At 54.3% G+C, this 11846-nt stretch overlaps 2 protein-coding genes across 10 annotated transcripts; one reads left to right on the top strand and one right to left on the bottom strand.

Annotated features, from left to right (window-relative positions):
- Positions 1-26: 26 nt before the first annotated feature.
- Positions 27-2939, bottom strand: HIRIP3 (HIRA interacting protein 3). Its single transcript, XM_061153167.1, has 7 exons — positions 2816-2939; positions 2618-2738; positions 2385-2499; positions 951-1936; positions 681-849; positions 499-597; positions 27-416 (listed from the first exon to the last, which is right to left on the bottom strand). The coding sequence occupies exons 1-7, from the start codon at positions 2878-2880 to the stop codon at positions 253-255; spliced, it is 1719 nt and encodes a 572-aa protein (XP_061009150.1). The 5' UTR covers positions 2881-2939; the 3' UTR covers positions 27-252.
- A 537-nt stretch (positions 2940-3476) lies between these two features.
- INO80E (INO80 complex subunit E) lies at positions 3477-11800 on the top strand. Of its 9 annotated transcripts, none has more exons than XM_061153176.1 (8): positions 3477-3680; positions 3836-3906; positions 4086-4138; positions 6748-6826; positions 6924-7035; positions 7413-7529; positions 10546-10638; positions 11200-11307. In XM_061153176.1, the coding sequence occupies exons 1-7, from the start codon at positions 3600-3602 to the stop codon at positions 10615-10617; spliced, it is 585 nt and encodes a 194-aa protein (XP_061009159.1). In that variant the 5' UTR covers positions 3477-3599; the 3' UTR covers positions 10618-10638; positions 11200-11307. The 9 variants fall into 9 exon arrangements, with proteins under 9 accessions (XP_061009159.1, XP_061009158.1, XP_061009154.1 ...); XM_061153175.1 differs by having other exon boundaries at positions 4086-4147; XM_061153171.1 differs by lacking the exon at positions 10546-10638 and having other exon boundaries at positions 11200-11800.
- Positions 11801-11846: the final 46 nt, after the last annotated feature.

Here is an 11846-nt window from a genome sequence, read left to right as displayed (position 1 = left end):
AGAGTGGGGGACCAGTTTTGACAAGGTGATTCAAACACTCCTTTATTGAGTCTTTAAAAATAAATCCCTGTAAACACCTTAAATTGAGAATGTGAAGCTGAGAAGTAGATCCCCAACAGCTTGTGTTCGTGGGGGCTGCGGGTTCTCTGAAGAAAGCTGCTTCTGCTCTGTAGGCAGAGTTGGGGGCTGTGGTGAAAGCAATGCTGTATATGCTTTCTACCAGAGGAAAGTCCCTCCTGGGCTGGGGGGAGCTCAGTTGCTCTCGCCATCACTGCTGATGATGCCCCGCAGATGTGACCAGTCTGGGGGCGGGGGGCGGGGCCGCTCTTCGTCTGAGTCCAGGGTCCTCCGGTATAGCTCCCCTGGTGGGGCTGCTTCTCCTGAAGGGTTCCAGGCTGTGCGTCTGCGGGGCCGGCCTACAGAGCAGGAGGAAGCAGCAGAGGAGTTGGACAAAGTCTGCATCCCACCCGCTCCTGGGGAATGAAGGGAGCCCCTCACCTGAACTGCTGATGATGTTGGTAATGTCCAAAGAGGCCACCTCGGCTGCCTCTTCCCGCTGCTCCTTCAGGGCCCGACACTTCTCTAAGGAAGGGTTACCTGGAGCAGAAGCAGCTCATGATCCTCCCTCCTTGGCAGCCAAGACCCTCTCTCTGCAGCCCCCAAGGCACAGCTAGCCTCACCCTTCATGCCCAGGGCTTCCAGCTCTGCCCGGAGAACACTCAGGCGTTCCTTGCGTGAGCGGCAGGAACCCAGCAGCTTCTTGTAGTTTCGATGGGCACCACAGGCCCGGATGTAGCGCTTGAGCCTCCTCACAGCGGGGTGGTCCTCACCAGAGCGATCAGAGCCAGCCTGGCAATGGAAGACAGCAGCTGAAGGCCAAGCCTTCTGGGCTGGAGTCAGGGTCTCCCTCTTCCCTGAGGGTGGCCTCCCACCCCATCTTCAACCCTCACCTTCCCGCCTTTACGTTCTGGACTGCCATCTGTGGAAGAGGAGGAGGGACTTCGTGTCCTGCCTTTCTTGGAGCTCATCTTGGAAGAGCGGTTCTTCCTCTCCTTGGGGCTCGCTTCTGCCTCGCTGTTACTCACTTCCTTCTCTGAGTCACTTGCCTCGCCACTGATACTGCCCTCTTTGGCTGTCTTGCCAGTAGTTGGTTTCACCTTCCTCGGGCTGTCTTCTCCATCCTCACTGCTTCCACTCTGCCTTTTCCCACCCTCCCCCTGGGTCCTGTCTTTGCGCTGCCTGTGTACTAGGAGCTCTTCATCTTCCTCACTGCTATCACCACTGCTTGCTGCTGCTTTTTCCATCTGTTCCTCTCTGTCCCCTCGGTCTCCCAGCAATCGTGCTGCCCTCCTTTTCTGCTTACAGCTCCTCTCCTCCCGAACTGACCTTTTCCCTCCACTGCTCTGGGCTGTGGCTTTCCAGTCCTCTTTTTCCTCTCTGTTCTCTTTCTTCTTGGTTAGGGTCTCCTCCTCCTCACTCTCCTTATCACTTTCCTGGTGGCTCTTAGCACCTTTCTTTCCCTCTGGTTTCTTTCCTGGGCCCTGGGCAGGTTCCTCCTCACTGTCCTCACTCTCCTCCCTAGCCTGCTTCCTACTACCTGAGGCCTTGCCTGGTGCCTGCTTGGTGTTTGTCCCAGGCTTCTTCCTAGTCCTGCCCTTGGACTCCTTTTCCTCCTCCTCCTCACTGCTCTCTTCTTTCCAGACCTTTCTCTTTCTGGCAGAGCCCTCTTCCTCCTCCTCACTGCTCTCCTTCACCACCTCCTTCTCTAATCTGATCTTTGCAGTCAGGTCCCTCTGCTGTTCCTCATCACTGCTCTCAGTTGCTTTCTTTGAGGTTTGATTTGGACTCTCATCCTCGGTTGGAGTGACATATGCTACCATCCCATTCTTGGCTGAGGGGTTGAGGCAGTCTGGACTGGAGGCTGCAGAGCTGGGCTCTGCAAAGTGGAGAAAAGAGAAGGTTGGGACGGGTTCCTCCTGTCCCTTCCCCCTCCACTTGGGACAGGTTGCCTCGAATTCTGCTTTGATGGATGGAAGGAAGGATAGTAGGGAAAAGCTCTCGGTTTACCGTGTTTTTGGTTCTTGACTCCTGGGCCATGCGCCCTCATGTAAGGTCTTGGGACGTAAAAAACATAGCACCAAGTCGTATCCAACTCTTGGCGACCTATGGACTGTAGCCTGCTAGGCTCCTCTGTCCATGGGATTTTCCAAGCAAGAATACTGGAGTGGGTTGCTATTTCCTTCTCCAAGGGTTCTTTCCGATCTAGGAATTGAACCCAGGTCTCCAGCATTACAGGAGGATTCTTTACTGACTGAGCTACACGGGAAACATAACATGTCCAATAAATACTTTTTTAATGAACCAACTATGCAGAAGGCACTAACCTGACTCTGAATTGAAGCGGAACCTTTTTCTCTCTGGGTCACGGCAAGAGGTGGGAGACCTCTTCGCCTTTTTGCCAACGTGGAGCCTCTCTTCCTTCGCACTCGCTTCATCCACCTGTGTGTGCGTCAAGAGAGCCAAACCTATACCAAGGAAGAGTTCTGCCGCACCCCTCTTAGGCCCCTCCTCCTTGGCCACCACCCCCGCCCGCGGTGGCCCAGGGTCACTCCCACACCTGCATCTTCAGCAGCTCCTCCTCCACCAGCCGCTTCAGCGCCTGCTTCTCCTCAGGTTCCAGGTGGTCGCGGCCCGCATGAGCCAAGAATCGCCGCCGCACGATGGAGTGCGTAAGCGTGCTGCGGAAACACGTGTCAAGACGGAGTCCTTGTCCCGCCCCTGCCCTTTCCAACCCCAACTCCAACCTCCGGTGCACCTGAGGTCCGGGTGGCCTTGGAAGAAGCTACGGGTGAACTCCTGCATCTCATTCTCCCGCGCCATATTGCTCCACCTGATATTGGCGGCTCCCGCCTTTTTTCTTCCCGGCCTCCGTCCAAGCGTTTGACAGGAGGTTGCGCACGCGCAGTGCCGTGACGCCGTGAGGCAGGAGACCGTTGCGTGTCGGTCGCGCGCCGCTTGGACCGAATTTGCCAGACAAAACTTGTTTTTGCCGGGCAGTTGGAGGGCCTCGTGGCTCCTTCCTTTTCTTAGAAGGAATCGCTTTTTAAGGTTCTCGTTAGAAACCGATTCGGAGCCGGCTACACCTTTGAGTGTAACGTAATCAAACCGCGACACTGCCTCCGTTCGTGGTCGCGGGCAACAACTAGGCCTCTGTGACTTTGAAAGACAGACGGAAAAGGGCGTCCTCGCCTGAAAACTAGGAATCTCAGGGGGGAATGTCTTCTTGTGACTTCAAATCGCTAAGCACATTTCGAATCAGTTAAGGGCGCCCTCCAGTGTCCTCCATCTTTGTAACATCACGCTTCGCTTCGGCGCCATCTTTCGCGAATCCCCTGGAAGCAACTTTCCTTTCCCGGTATTGCTCCGGAGAGCAGGTCGTGTGGTTAAGATCCCTGAGCGCGGGGCACGCCGGGAGTTGTAGTGCCAGCGGACCCAGCCCCGCCGAGTCCCCGGAAGTTGAGGCGGGAGAGGCCGGGCTGAACCGGCTCGGTGTAGCGGGACTGCGGACTACAGCTGAGGCGCTTCTCCCAGAGCCGGTCATGAACGGACCGGCGGACGGTGAAGTGGACTACAAGAAGAAATACCGAAATCTGAAGCGAAAACTCAAATTCCTCATCTACGTGAGTGCGGGGTGGGAAGGTGGTGGGGAATGAGGCCTGGCGCCGGTAGGTCGTCAGTTTACCTATGTGTAAAGGGAGCAGGGTGAGTCGTGGTCGGCTTCCAGGCCCAATTTACGACGGCGATTGGCTCAGCGTGCGTCTTGCCCGTGGTACAGGAACACGAGTGCTTCCAGGAGGAACTGAGGAAGGCGCAGAGGAAATTGCTGAAGGTGTCCCGGGACAAGAGGTGAGACACGTTGATGGGAGGAGGGAAGCCAGAGGGTGATGTGGCTCCTGTGGATCTGCCTTCGGACCCCATCCTGGAATGGGCCACAAATGCATGAGGCCGGCTAGATGAGGCGAGGGCCCGGAGGACATTGCAGAGATGGGAATAACCACTCTTGTTCTCCTGGTCTCTTCCCTCAGTTTCCTCCTAGACCGACTTCTCCAGTACGAGAACGTGGATGAAGACTCTTCTGGTGAGCAAGGTCATGAAAAATTGGTGGAGGACATGCCCCTGGCACTCCAGCAAGTTTCCCCGGGCCCTCCCTTTAGGCCTTGGGGGCCAGGGCAGCCTAGTTGCTGGCCCTCCTCCTCTGCTGTTCTTTCACTGAAGTATTACTGAGTATCTGCTGTGTTTCAGACACTGAACTTTGCACACGGGATGCAGTGGTAACCAAGATAGATGAAACCTCTTGGAGTTTGTATTCTAGTTGCCAGGAATAAGTAAGCAAAGAAGCAAATTAGAATTTTAGATTGGAAGGGAATAAAATCAGGGTTAAGTGTAGTCATTGGAATAGAGCCGGGGTTGATAAGCTTTTTCTGTGAAGGGCCAAGTAATAAATATTTTAGGCTTTGCAGAACATACCACTTTTATTGCACCTACTCAGCTCTGCAATGGTAGTTCCGAAACAGCTATAGGTATTGTATAAATAAGTGAACATGGCTGTGTTTCAATAAAACTTTATTTATAAGCACTGAAATTTGAATTTCATAAAATTTTCACATCATGAGATATCTTTCCTTTGATTTGTCTTTTTCCCTGACCAACAAGTTAAAAATGTAAAAGCCATGCGTAGTCTATAGAGCATACAAAAGCAGATGGCAGGAAACATTTCAAAAGAGGGTCTTTTCAGGAAGTAATGTCTGCGCTGGGACCTAGATAGGAAGAAACCTATCTTGTGAAGATGAGTGAGAGATTTCCTAGCAGAGGGAGTCACAAATGCAGATTCTCTGAGGTAAGACTGTACCAGGTTGTTTGAAGAGCAGAAGAGCTGAAGCCTAAAAAGCAGTGTTCTCAAACTTTTTGAGCACTGTTGACAATTAGTAATATATTTTACATCATGACGAACCCTCACATGCTTCCTTACTTATAAGACAGAATTGAATAAAACAACATTAAGATCACTATGCAGTTCTGATACTTTTTAGACTGACTTTTTTTTTTTTTTCTCAAAAGTGTTAAATTAAATTTGTGAACCACTGTTAGTTTGATACCCACAGTTTGAAAAAGCCCTTGGAGAAGGAAGTGGCAACCCACTTCAGTGTTCTTGCCTGGAAAAGTCCATGGACAGAAGAGCCTGGAGGGCTGAAGTCCATGGGATTACATGACTGAGCATGTGTGCACGAGGGTGGAGGGAGATGGGTTTGTAGCAATAAAGTGGTAGAACTAAAAAAAGGAAAAAGAAAAAGCCCTAAGATTGGCCTTTGTGGCCAGTCTTTTCTTTTTGTCATAAGCCAAGTCACATGCAATCATGTTTCCATGGGGTCTAGTGCAGGGATCAGCAAACAGCCAGCCAGGTTGCTTGTTTTTGTAAATAATATCTTGCTAAAATATGCAGCACCCATTCATTTACATATTTTAGGAGAACAGTAGGTGAGGTCAGAGAAGTAGACTCGGGGTAGCCCATGTACCTCATGGCAAAACATTCAGCTTTTATTCTAGTTTCTCATTGCTTTCCTGTTCCTTCCTGGAATGTCTTTCAGTTAACATCCTGTCAAGGGAGACTTCAGGATAGGCAGCATGAGGGAACCCAGCATGTTCACGGTCAGAGTGGGATATATCTGAGAAGCAAGAACTAGAGATGTAAGCCACCTCTAAATCTCAGAGAAGCCCACAGTGTGGTGAGGGAGACACCCACATATGACACTGCCTGGCACAGCAAGGAGAGCCCTGACTATTGAGAATAGTCTGGGGCCTGAGGGATTCTGGGAGACTTCTCAGGTTGCATTTAATCTGCTGCTTAAAGGATATCTGAGCAGAGCAAGTGGGAATTGTATATTTCATCTGTAAGTAGTTACTTGTTAAGTGAACCATGGGCCTTCTTGATAGAGACCCAACCTGGGGAATGACTTTCGGCTTTGAGAAAACAGGTTGGTGTGATGTGAATACAGTGTGGTTGGGAGACCAGAAAGGTAGGTTGAGGCCATAATAAGAAGCATTTCAAATGCTGGCAGACTTCAGTAAGGATGTGATCAGTTTTACATTTTAGGTCATGCTGGGGTTGGGGAGGACAGAATGACAGGAGTGATGAGATTCCTGAGCAGGTGGCTTTGACATGGTAGTGGCCTGACCTCGTGTAGTTGGAAGCAGTAGGTGAAGGTAAGATTTAAGGTGCATATTACCAGGAGCCTGGATATGGGGAGTGGAGTAGAGGTAAGTGCTAGACAGCTCAGAGGCAAATAAGAGCATAAAATGGTCAGGAGCCGGAGGCCTGGGTACAAGCCCCAGTCCCACACCTTCGTTTCCGAGCCTCAGGGACTGCATCTGGAAAGCAGAGGTGACACTCTCCTCTTCCTCCTGTAATACTTCTGAAGACAATGAGAGACAGCAAATGTCAAGCACCTGTTCAGAACCTGGCACATAGGAAATGCTTGACAAATATGTTAGCATGGTGGTGCCCAGCCAGGAATTAGGGTGTAAAGGGCATTTTAAGAAGCTGGGGAAGCTGTGGGCCTCTCCACAATAGCACCTGTGTACCCCTCAGGTTCACCAGAGCCCTTCTGTAGAGTTGAGATTACACCCCTCTGGGGTAGATAGGGAACCCCCCCTGCAACCTCCCTACTGACTAGCCCTTCCCCTTGACAGACTCTGATGCCACTGCATCTTCAGACAACAGCGAGACAGAGGGGACACCCAAGTTGTCAGACACACCTGCCCCTAAGAGGTGAGACGAGTCATCATTCTTCTCTCGAGGAGGTGGGAGGTGGGGAGGGTACAGGCCACCTCTCTGCCTCTGACCCCCTCCCCTGTCCTTTCTCCAGGAAGAGAAGCCCTCCACTGGGGGGCACTCCCTCCCCCTCCAGCCTCTCCCTGCCTCCTTCAACAGGGTTTCCCCTTCAGGCCTCGAGGGCCCCCTCCCCATACCTGAGCTCGGTGAGTTGGGGTCAAAGGTGGGAAATGGTCCGATGCCTGGGAAAAGGTGGGCATCATTTGGGCAGAGGGGCCAGGCCTCAGGGTGAAGCCAGCCCAGCACCAAGGACCTCTGTCTGGGGGTGGCCAGCAGGTGTCCCTCGGAGGGGTGTGAGTCGGGGCTGCCCGCTCCTCTCTGGTGTAGGAATGGGGGACAGGCATGACTGAGGAGAGCAGACTCCAGGACACAGTCCTGCTGCTGTCCCCTCCCGTCTGTTCTCAGGAGCCACACTCATCACCATCTCTTGTTTTTCCATTCTTCCTCCTGTTTGCATTTCTTCCCTCCACCCCAACCCCATCCACTCCATTTCCCATCTCCATCCCCTCACTCCTGCCTGCAGCTGGCTTCCCCCACCTACCCCCCATTCCCTTCTGACTACCTGGCCCTGCAGCTGCCCGAGCCCAGCCCCCTGAGGCCCAAGCGGGAGAAACGGCCCCGCCTGCCCCGGAAACTCAAGGTACCCTGTTTGGGGGACATTAGGGAGGGGCCAGAACGGCAGGACAACCATCTGAGGGAGGCTCAAGACGGCTCTAGGCTGGGGGCCTGGCCTAGAACCATGAAGGACTTACGTGGGACTGCTCCCAGGGGCCCAGCCCAGGGCTGGGTGCTGAGGGGTGGGTCCCCAAAAGTCCTGGCTCCTGCAACACCAGTCAGGTCAAGCCCGGCCTCAGGGGATGCAGAATGAAGACTGCTGGGGGCCAAGCTCCTTTTCACAGGTGTTCTGTGATTCCAGGGAGCCGCCGAGGAGGGATGGAGTTGTGGAATCTAGAATGAAGTCAAGATTGCACCACTTAAAAACCACGTGACCTTGACCCTCTAGGTCTCAGATTGTGTGTGTATGAAGGGAGTGATCAGACCACATGTAATCATCAAGAGTTGTGGAGCGCCTCCTGTGTACCAAGCACTATTTTAGGTGCTGCAGATAGAGTAGTGAACACAACAAAAATCCCTACCTTCTCAGAGCCCACCTTCTTGAAGGGATAGGCGGAAAATAAGCAAGATAAATAGGTCACAATGTAGAAAAATGGATTCAGGTAAAGAATCCATCTTACAGTTGGGTGGTCAGAGATTTAAAAGGGAATGAGCAGCAGCCCTTTGGCTGCCTTGAAAGTGTTTCATTTAGGAAAGAAGCCAGTGTGGTCAGAGCAAAGTGAGAAAGGGTGACCAGAGTGCAAGTGAGAGCAGCACCTGAGAGCCAAGGCCGTGGAGGGCCTCAGAGGCGCTGTAACGATTTGGGCTTGTCCTGTGGGTGAACTGGGAGCCACAGGAGAAGGCGGGGCTAGTGCGGTCTGATCTGACTGACATGTTAAGAGCATTGCTTGACACTGCTGTGAATAGTCTAGGGGTTAGGGGCAAGGTCAGGGTGGAAGTGGGGAGACCAGTGAGGAGGCTGCTGCAGTCATTGAAGCAGCATGGGGAAGTGTAGAAGTCGATGATGGGTCTCTTTCAGAGAACGAGCCCTGAGAAGACCCGTGTGGGCTGTGAGAGAGAGGGGTGTGGACAGTGACTCCAGGTGGTTTGGCCTGAGCAGCTGAAGAAGTGGAGTGGCCCTTCTGAGTCGGGGAGGACTGTGGGAGGAGCAGGTTTGGGAGGGAAGGTGAGTTTGGCTTTGGACATGTTGAGATGCTGTCTGGAAATGTGGACAGGACAACTGGGTAGTGTGAGCCTGGGCCACATGGGGTGCATATTTGGAAGTCAGGGGCAGGGAGGTAGATGGAGAGAAGAGGTTGGCACCTTGAGTGCCAGGAGAGATGAGGACCCGGAAGGCACAGTGCCCTTCCAGCTCTGAGTCAAAGTGATATAGGGATGGCTCTCTTTTGGGTAGACTGTAGACTCGAGACTCTGGAGCCAGAAGTGAAATGGGAGCCATGCTTGTGGTAGTCAGGAGTGTGGGTTCTGGAGTTTGAACCCCAGCCCTGCCACTTACTTCTGTATGACCATGGCCTTTGAGCCTGGAGAATGAGTGATTGCCTAGCTTGTTTCACTCTCCTCAGCAGGATTTTTGCTTCTTGTGTGTGGGGTGGGCTGGTGGAGAGGGCTCGGGCCACTGAAACCTGGAGCAGAGGGTGGAGGCGAGGTGCGGGCTTGGCAGTTCGAGGCTCTGAGGTTCTGGGTCCTAAAGCAGAGATGTGTCAGGAAGCTACGTTCTAGACATGCAGGGCAGAGGGGCCCAGATGGATCACTGTGCGTCAGGGAGAGGGTATATCAGGGAAGGCCTCAAAGAACATGTAACATCTAAGTCCAGGGTGAGTGAGATTTGGGTATTCAGGCTGAGGCAATGGTGAAAAGAAGGCAGGAGTATGGTCAGTGTTTGCGCTGAACCATGAGTGGTGAGGGGGAAGAACATTGGAAAAAAGATAGGGTGGGGTGGGTCGTAGACAGCTGGATGTTCTGCAAGGAGAGTGAGGGGTCACTGAAGTTTCTGGGTGTGTGGTGTGAGGAGACAGGAGGGCCAGGTCTGAGGAGGAGAGGGAACGCTGTGAAGACTGAAGCAGGTCAGTCAGGAGCCTGGGCCTCATCCACGCATGCGCTGTGTGACTTGGGTGGATTGTTTGACTCTGGGAACCTCCGCTTCCTTCTCTGTTCAGTGGGGTCCCTGTGAGGATAAAATGAGTCAACAGAGAGAAGACACTTAGCCCAGTGCCTGGCCCCTGGCAGGCCACAGATAAACATTTGCTGCTGTGGGTCACTCTGAGGAGGCCATGGAGTGAATCCAAGCAGAGGGGACTTGGGTAGGGACTCAAGAGGCTGTGACCAGAGGAGGGGACAGCTATGCCACTGGCCTTTTCAGTTGCGGGTGTGCATCTGGTCCCGTGTGTGCACATGGGTGCCTGGTACTTTGTAGGAGGCCACTGTGCAGAGCTGGCCTCCTGCCTGTCATCAGTCCTGGCAGACTCCTGTCCCCTGAGTTACAAATCCCCTCTGGCCCTCCATGCCACCCCAGGAACAGCTGTGAGTGGAGTGGGGGATGCCTTGAGAAACAGAGTAGGCCCCTGGGGCCCGAATGAATTAAAGCAATCAGAAGGGCCACCATGAAGACCACTGCCCCGCCCCCACCCTGGGGCCGGACTGGACACTGCCCAGTGGGAACCCGGGAGGCCTGTGCCTTCAGACCTCCACTCCAAGCCTCTGTTTCCTCTGGCTGATGACCTCTCCTCCCTTCCAGGGTGGTCAGAATGGTCAGAGGTCATTAGCAGAAGTCACCTGGCACGTAGTAGGTGTTCAGCTTGTGCCCACGGGCAGAGCATGAGGCCCCCAGAGCTCTGGGGAGAATTCAGAAGGATGTGGGGTGGGGGGGGGGGGCAGCTGGAGGGTTGAGCTGGACAGAGGCCACATCCCAGCCGCAGCACAAAGCCAGACTTCTGACCCATAGAAAAGGGCGCTCCAGGTGGAGGGACCAGCCTATTCTTAGGCACTGCCTGTCCCCCGAGGTCCTCGAGTGGGGGAGTGACACACTCAGGTCTGTGTTTTAGAGAGCTCACTCTGGCTGCAGTGCGGAGGAGGAGCTGGATCTGGGAGAGGCTGAAGGCAGGGATTCCAGTTAGGAGGCTGGTCCCATAGCCCAGGTGAGCTGAGAGGAGGGCCTGGCCCAGGCCAGTGGCTGCGGGGATCCCAAAGAGGGGCCCGTCCCAGACATGAGGTAGAAGCCTCACATGGCGGGGGGGTGAAGACCTTGGACACCCTGCACTGCACCAGTGAGCCCCTCGAGGAGGAGATAGAGGAGGCCAGTGGAGTCCAGCAATAACCCAGGTGCCCAGAGGCGGGCAGGCAGGCTCCTGACGCTCTGACTGCTACTACAGGGGCAGCCACGGTGCCTTACTGGCCAGGGCCAGGCCCAGCCTTTCCTTCCTGGTTTCCTCTGAGACCCCCTCCACCACCACCCTCATCACCACCTCCATCACCACCCCTCACCCCCAGGCACTTGCTGATTTGAGGCTCTGAAAGGGCTGAGGTGGGGCAGGTTCCCTGACTCCAGCCTTGGCTGGCCTGGTGTGTCCACTGCCCCTTGAATGAGCTTTTGCCCCCCTTCCCTGGCCCTTAGAACTGTCTTAAGGGGCAGTGCCAGCCCCCTGGAGCTCCCAGTGCCTCCCTGATAAGCCTTCCCTGTGTTTCTCCTCCTGCTGCAGATGGCGGTGGGACCCCCCGACTGCCCTGTGGGAGGGCCGCTGACCTTCTCAGGCCGGGGCTCTGGGGCTGGGGTGGGGGCAGCCTTGGCCCCCCTACCCCCACCCAAGATGCCCCCCCCTACGATCCTGAGTGCCGTTCCTCGGCAGATGTTCAGCGACGCGGGCAGCGGGGACGACGCCCTGGACGGGGATGATGACCTGGTGATCGACATCCCGGAGTGAGCCCCTCTGCCCGGCCCCCTGCCCAGCCCCCTCGGTGCCAGCACACATGAGCCCCCAGCTTCCGCAGAGAAGTTTATTGATGCCCAGTTGCCATGCTGCGGCCACGGACACAATCAGAAAAGGCGTAAACATGCACGAATGTCCCCCAGAAGGTGGGCCCTCTCCAGGGAGGGCAGGGGCCCTGCCCTCACATCCCAGCCCGATCCAGAGGACAGTTATTTAAAGGAGTGGCCAGGGCCATCCATCACCTCTCAGAGAGGCAGAGACCCTGCAGTGGCCCCCCGCTTAAAAGGGCAGCTGTACAGGGCTAGGTATTGTGTGTGTGTGTGTGTGTGGTGTTTTTTAAATGAAGATTGTGTATTAAAGAAGTGGCTCTTTGTTTTTTGTCTTTTTCTTTTTTTTGGAAACGTTCTCCTCCAAACCCC

Source organism: Dama dama, chromosome 10 (assembly GCF_033118175.1).
Source record: "Dama dama isolate Ldn47 chromosome 10, ASM3311817v1, whole genome shotgun sequence".
Lineage (NCBI taxonomy): Eukaryota > Metazoa > Chordata > Mammalia > Artiodactyla > Cervidae > Dama > Dama dama.
Note: the sequence above shows the minus strand (reverse complement) of the source record. Positions and strands in the feature narration are given on the sequence as shown.